Raw genomic sequence first — 7,027 nt, forward strand, 5'->3', positions numbered from 1 at the left:
TTTTTATGGGGTTTTGGAAAATGATAGAAAAAAATTGAATAAAAAAATTAGAAAGTTGAGGGTTAGAATATGAATTTTTTATATTATTTTTGTTTTAGGATTTGAAAAAGTTTGAATTATTTTTTATGTTTTGTTTGAAAGTTTGAAAAAATTATAATGATTAGGTAATGATTAAATGAAAATTTTGAAAATTTGAAATTAAAAAATATTTGTATTTGAATTGTATTTAGATGTTGAGATGAGAAGAGATAATTTCAAAGATTTGTGAAACCAAATCAGGCCTAAGTCGTTCAAAATTAGCTTATTCAAATTTAGCTTGATTTATTTATTAGATTTTCGTTTGTAAATACAAAATCATGATGTTTTATTAAGGAGTATAATTTAAGTGAAATTACTCGTACAAACTTGTATAAATTTGGATTAATTTTTAATTTTAATTTTTACGATATAGATTTTAACTTTATAACATAATATCTTAAATATTTAAAATATAAGAAAAAATAATACTCTCAAATAAGTAATGTTAGATATAATCATAAGTTATACAAGTGTCGCACACTTCTTTTAAAAAATAGTAAAATATATCATTAAAAAATTAAATTTTCATGTGAATTTCATATCTATTTACTTTTTTTAAAAAAAATTCACATTTACTTGAGTAATCTATAACTACAAATATGATTTTTTATATAAAATATTTGAAAATTTAATTTTGTTTTTTGTCAAAACTTGTAAATAAAATTAAAAAATGATATAAATATTAAAAAATATAATATAATTGAATAATAAATTCGAACTCATTGCTGTTCAAAATAATTTTTTTAGAAAAAGACTAATAAAATATGAGGGTCCTTTAGAAGTCAACTGGTGTGCGTAACTGTTGCCCCTTATATTGATGACATCGTAGTCGTATCGTATTCCAATAAGGACTGTTCTGTTTGGTAACGCCGCTCGGCCTTTGTCGCATTACCAGATCATCAAACTCTCGACTGCGGAGACTCCGAGGAAAGCAAAACAGCCTCTTCATTCTCACGCTATAAACCTAATAAACCTCGCCCCCACCCACCCACCCACCCACCCACTCGCTCACCAAACCCAAACATAATAGCGGAAAGAAGTTCCGCTCCCAAACCGTTTTTCCTCGAGTAACGATCACACCCGTGCTCGGATTTTTCGCTCTTGCTGCACCCATGGCCTGCGCTAGCTTCGCGAAGCTGAATGCGGCTTCGTCTCAGTGGATCGGTGGACAGCAGTCCTTCTCCCAGCGCAACCGATTGTCCACTCCCCGTGTCTCCGTCCCGATCCGCGCCAAGGCATACACCGACGAACTCGTCCAAACTGCCGTGAGTCTTATTTTCTCTCTAATCCCTCTAGATCCTTAGGCTTTTACTTTGCGTTTGGATCGGTCTTGATTATTATGAATATGTCACTGTTGTTGAATTCTTTCTTTATGAAAAGATTTATTGGATTCTTTTTTGGCTCGGTTACTGATTAATAAGAACTTTCGAGTCTTTTTTATTTTTATTTTTGCGGTCGCAGACGATCATATGCGTATCTTGTTTAATTTGACTGGGAATCATTCTTGTTCAGTACTTTTACGAATATAACCTTTTTTGGAAAATTTTCGCTGACTTGCATGCTTTATCTTGTTCTCTGCCCCTTTTGGGGATGGTTATTTCTTGTTCGAAAGCTCCGTTTAAGCCCATGCATGGGATGCGAGATGTTTTGCATGTCTTTGGTTTAAAACCCATTTCTTCCTCTGTAAAACCGGAAAAAATTATACTTGATTGATCAAAGTATCAAACTTGGTTTTACGACGTTAATTTGTTTAGGACGAAAAGAGAGTACTGATTTTTTCTTGAGAGTTTGATTATTCTCTTTTTATTTTCCGTGTTTTCATTCTTAATCGATTTTACCCAAATTATCTTTTTTTGATAAGTACTTTTACCCAAATTATCTATTTTAGAATCTTTTAAATAATTACGAGATTTTACCTATCAAAAAGAAAAAAAACACGAGATTTATATTAATTTCTAAAGATGCTATTCTTGCTTCGCCAAGTGCTTGGTTACATGTTTGAGCTCAAGAATTGATAACCAAAGATTGACATTAGAGATAGTTTGTTATGTTTGACAGCTTTTGGTTTCTTTCTTGATGGTTTAGAAATCAATTGCTTCTCCTGGTCGTGGGATCCTTGCCATTGATGAATCCAATGCAACCTGTGGGAAAAGGCTGGCATCTATTGGCTTGGATAATACCGAGGTCAACCGACAGGCATACAGGCAGCTTTTGCTGACCACTCCTGGCCTGGGTGAATACATTTCTGGGGCCATTCTTTTTGAGGAAACACTGTACCAGTCGACTACAGATGGGAAGAAATTCGTGGACTGCTTGCGTGATGAGAAAATTGTTCCTGGCATTAAAGTTGATAAGGTGTAATTTTGATTGGATGTCCCAAAATTTCCTTTTGCTTGACATGATATTGTGTTTTGTCTATAATGTGGTTATTTGGTTCCCAACTTCTTTGTTATCAGGGTTTGGTTCCCCTGCCAGGATCAAACAATGAGTCTTGGTGCCAAGGCTTAGATGGACTGGCTTCTAGATCTGCTGAATATTACAAGCAAGGTGCTCGTTTTGCCAAGTGGTAAGTCGATCAATATCCTTTGCAAGCCTTTCCTTTGTGATTTGTACACAAAGTTTCTATTTGGTTCAGTGTGGCAAAGGCGTTAATCTGAACATCTTCAAACTGAAATGTCTAGGCGGACAGTTGTTAGCATTCCTTGTGGCCCCTCTGCTCTAGCTGTTAAGGAAGCTGCATGGGGCCTTGCACGTTATGCTGCCATTTCTCAGGTATGCCTTAACTTTTAAAGATCTATTTCGTGGGGGTTCATAAAATTTTTGTTTACTAGAGTTAGGAATGGAAGACGGATTGACCAGGCTTTGCAAATAAGATGTGTATCTTTGTGTGTGTGTGCATGTGTGTGTATGTATATGTGTTTGTGTCTGTATTCCAGATGTTACATTCCATTTTTATACCTTCTACTTTCATAAGGGACAATTGATCAACTTTGAACATTTATTGTTGGTAGTCGCTTAAAAGTATCAAGCCCTTCCATAACAACCCTTCCTATCATGATTTGCCTTGCATGCCTTTGTTGGTGATTAAGAGGAGTCTATTTCTCCAGATTTTTCCCCAGTTGTATTGTTTGTTTCTTTTATAATTATATTCTTTTACCTGTTATTTTTTCATGATTCTTTATTTTTGAATGTGCAGGACAATGGCCTTGTGCCAATTGTGGAACCTGAGATTCTTCTTGATGGAGAGCACCCAATTGAAAGGACTCTCGAAGTGGCAGAAAAGGTCTGGTCGGAAGTCTTCTACTACTTGGCTGAAAATAATGTAGTGTTTGAGGGAATCCTACTTAAGCCCAGCATGGTTACGCCAGGGGCTGAACACAAGCAGAAGGCTTCTCCAGAGACCATTGCCAAATATACACTTACAATGCTTAAAAGGAGAGTTCCTCCAGCAGTTCCAGGAATCATGGTAAGAAGGTTCTTACCCTTTTTTATGGTTTCAGAGTGATGATATATCTTCCCTGTTTTGTAATAGTGAGTTAAACCATAAAACCCTGTGAGTTTTATAGCCGAATAACTTATTTTTGTTTCCAGGGAATGATAGTGTATATAGATGATCCAATCGAGTACATTCTTACCACAAAAGTGTTCCAAATATTCTTGAAAGGAAAATTCTATACACCACACCACTACCATCCCATTTTTATTTCACTATGATGAGTTGACATTGTCCATCAACATTTATATTTATTTTTTTAAAAAATAAAAGATCATCTAATGGTGATAAATATGTCACATTTTATATAGCAGGATGAAAGTAGGATAGGAGTGTGATGTATATCATTACTCTTCCTGAAATTGTCTTGGAACTAAGGATTTTCATGGCTAAAATGGTTTTGCAAACTGCGAACTAGTCTTCTTGTCCTGGTCATTGGGGCAAGAAGGCTTTCTTTGTCATATTAAGATTATAAGTGTTTCCGTCTTGTTGACAGTATATGTAGTTATTGACTTCTGGTTGTATACATACGTCCATTTGAGTTCCTCGCCTAACTCATTGATTCCTGATGGAGACTTAAAAAGCGTAATTGGTCTTCTGTTCTGCTTGCTTCTCAGTTTTTGTCGGGAGGACAATCTGAAGCGGAAGCGACCCTCAACCTGAATGCAATGAACCAAAGCCCCAACCCATGGCACGTTTCCTTCTCATATGCTCGTGCATTGCAGAACACTGTGCTTAAGACATGGCAAGGACATCCTGAGAACATCGAAGCTGCACAGAAATCACTTTTGGTGCGTGCAAAGGCAAACTCCCTGGCTCAGCTCGGAAAATACTCTGCTGAGGGTGAAAGTGAGGAAGCCAGGAAAGGAATGTTTGTCAAGGGCTACACCTACTGAGCCAGGCTCTGGCAACTCATGCCCTCTTGAACGTGTACTTTCTGTTTTGCATTTTTTCCCGTCTTAGCTGTGTATGGTGAGCAGACGTTATTATTAGACGAGCTTTTTCGTTTCTTTCTCCCCCTTCATCTTAAGATTTGAATAATACCTGTGAGAAAGAACTGTTTTTTGAAGTGTTGAGTAGGAAGTTGGGATTAGTGAAAGCAAGAGCTTCAGACAGTCTGGCTAATATTATGGTCGTGAATTTTCATACATCTTCAGATTGTTGATCCCGTTTTGTCTCAATACATCTCTGTTTAGCCCTTTCGACAGTTGGGATGTAAAATTGCGCATGTTAAGGTTGGACTTGAATTAAGCTTTGTCTAATGTTGATGCTTGCAATGTACGGATAAGTACGAATCGTGTGTACCTCAAGTCTCACGAAAGAAGATATTTTTGATGTGTTTTGTGTTGGTAAAAATTACGGGGTTATTCAAAAAGATGCTCAGAAAGAAAAATAAAATTTTCTTAAATTTTTACATAAAATAAAATAAACAATTTAATTTTTTAAATTAAAAAAAATATTATAATAATATTTTATTCAACTTTTAACTTTTATTTCATTTCATCTTATCTGCGAAAACAAATTAAGGTCTTTTTTCTCTTTTTGTAATTTTTGAAACTGGATTTTTTATTTTTTGTTGTGGAAGTAGTGAGATTCACACATGCCATAATAAAGATTTGTGACCTACTGGTATTGGATAGTAAATTTCTAGTAATATTTTTTTTTATGCAAATGTTTATATGTTAAGATCGATTAAGTATTTAAGAGGTATAAATGGTTAGGAAGGCTCAGAAAACATCTCAATTTTGTTAAAGAATAAGGAGTTTTAATATATATATATATATATATATATATATATTGTGTTATTATACTCAACAACCCTATACTACACATGTTGAGAAAAAATATATATATAAATAAAAATTGGTATATGGTGTAGGACTGTTGAAAATAATTTTTCACATTTAAAAAAGTCGAATATATTGAATCAATAACAATTCAGATGTTACTTAGATCATTCTTAATAGCTTGTCTATCTTGTTATCTATAATACATTGCCAAAATTCATTTTTTTCTATTTTAGCTAATTATTTTTACAATATATCACTTATTGGCTTATCTATTATTTTCTCCATATCATTTAAATAATATTTTTTAATATTTACAAATGTTTTCTCTAACTACCAATAATATTTTAACATTCCTATCTTTTTATATTTGAAATATATTTCTATATATAATATGATATAATTCTGTCTTATACTTACAAAATAAAAATATATAAGCCAAATGAAAAATTAACAATAAAATCAAAATATAAAAAAATGGAATCAAATTACGAAAATATTTCCCATGGAAGAAAATTTATGAAAGAAAATTAACAATAAAATCAAAATATGAAAATGGGATCAATTAGTATCATTTTCTTTATATTATTTATAAGCTTATGTTATCAATGTCTATAAAAAAATTTATGTTTATTATTTATATGCAGTATCTTCACTCATTTTTTTAGGAGATATAGCCAGCAAAGAATAAAGTAAGAACGAAGAATAGCCATACAAATTATGTCATTGTATCCTTCATAACAGAACACAGTCCCCTTTTTTATACAAAAAAAAAAAAAGAACACAGTCCCCTTCTAAAGCCTAGAACTTTAGTGACCAACTTAAATATCTGTATCCTTGTGTCTGATCGCCATTGGGTCTAAAGGCAATCGGTTGCAGAAGTAGTTTAAGATCTTCAACTTGCTCTTTTATTGCCCTCGGATACCACTACTTACATAATTATTAGCTTTGAGAATTTGTCAATTATTGTGCTATCAGTTAGGTGCATTAGAGTTACTTGTAGAATCAAATTATATTCTCGTGGTAAAGTAGGTTTTTTTTTTTTTTTTCTTTTTTTAATAGGAAACCTCTCTAAGATAGAGTCATTTGGATTCACTCTTACAGAATAAACTTCAGTCTCATACACCGCACCCTCAGAAATTTTCTATACACAAAACTGGATAAGTTACTAACTTTTCACATGGAGGTGTGATCCCAAATGATTATTTGCACCCATGAGGTGTCGAACCTTGAACCTTAAAGAGCGATACCTCAAGACCAAGCTTCTACCACTTAGACCAATCCCTTGGAGTTTGTGGTAAAGTAGTTTAATATCGATTTATAATTTCTTGGCATTATTTATGATACTTGGGATAATAATTCTCTAGTTTATAAATTTGTCTTCCTTTTAGACTCAAATCATATTTATAGAGATGATAATGCCCTTGTAGATAATCTTGCTTATTCTAGATTGCTAGACAATGAGCAATAGTAGATATAATCATATATTGTACAAGCGCAATGCATTCTTTCTAAAAATAAGTGATGTCTACTATTAAAAAATTATTATTTTTATATAATTCACATATTTATTCATTTTTTTTAAAAAGAATGTGCGACGCTTGCGCATTCTATGATTGCAAATATCATTTCTTTTTTAGTTATAGTCTCTAAGCTTTTTTGGTAAATA

At 33.0% G+C, this 7,027-nt stretch overlaps 1 protein-coding gene across 1 annotated transcript; it reads left to right on the forward strand.

Moving 5' to 3' along the window:
• The first annotated feature begins 926 nt into the window (after positions 1–926).
• LOC121254962 (fructose-bisphosphate aldolase 3, chloroplastic) lies at positions 927–4,721 on the forward strand. Its single transcript, XM_041155213.1, has 6 exons — positions 927–1,343; positions 2,164–2,433; positions 2,535–2,644; positions 2,760–2,850; positions 3,275–3,544; positions 4,189–4,721. Exons 1-6 carry the CDS (start codon positions 1,191–1,193, stop codon positions 4,465–4,467), a joined length of 1,173 nt encoding a protein of 390 aa, XP_041011147.1. The 5' UTR covers positions 927–1,190; the 3' UTR covers positions 4,468–4,721.
• The last annotated feature ends 2,306 nt before the right edge of the window (positions 4,722–7,027 follow it).

The sequence above is a fragment of the Juglans microcarpa x Juglans regia genome, chromosome 3D (assembly GCF_004785595.1).
Source record: "Juglans microcarpa x Juglans regia isolate MS1-56 chromosome 3D, Jm3101_v1.0, whole genome shotgun sequence".
NCBI lineage: Eukaryota > Viridiplantae > Streptophyta > Magnoliopsida > Fagales > Juglandaceae > Juglans > Juglans microcarpa x Juglans regia.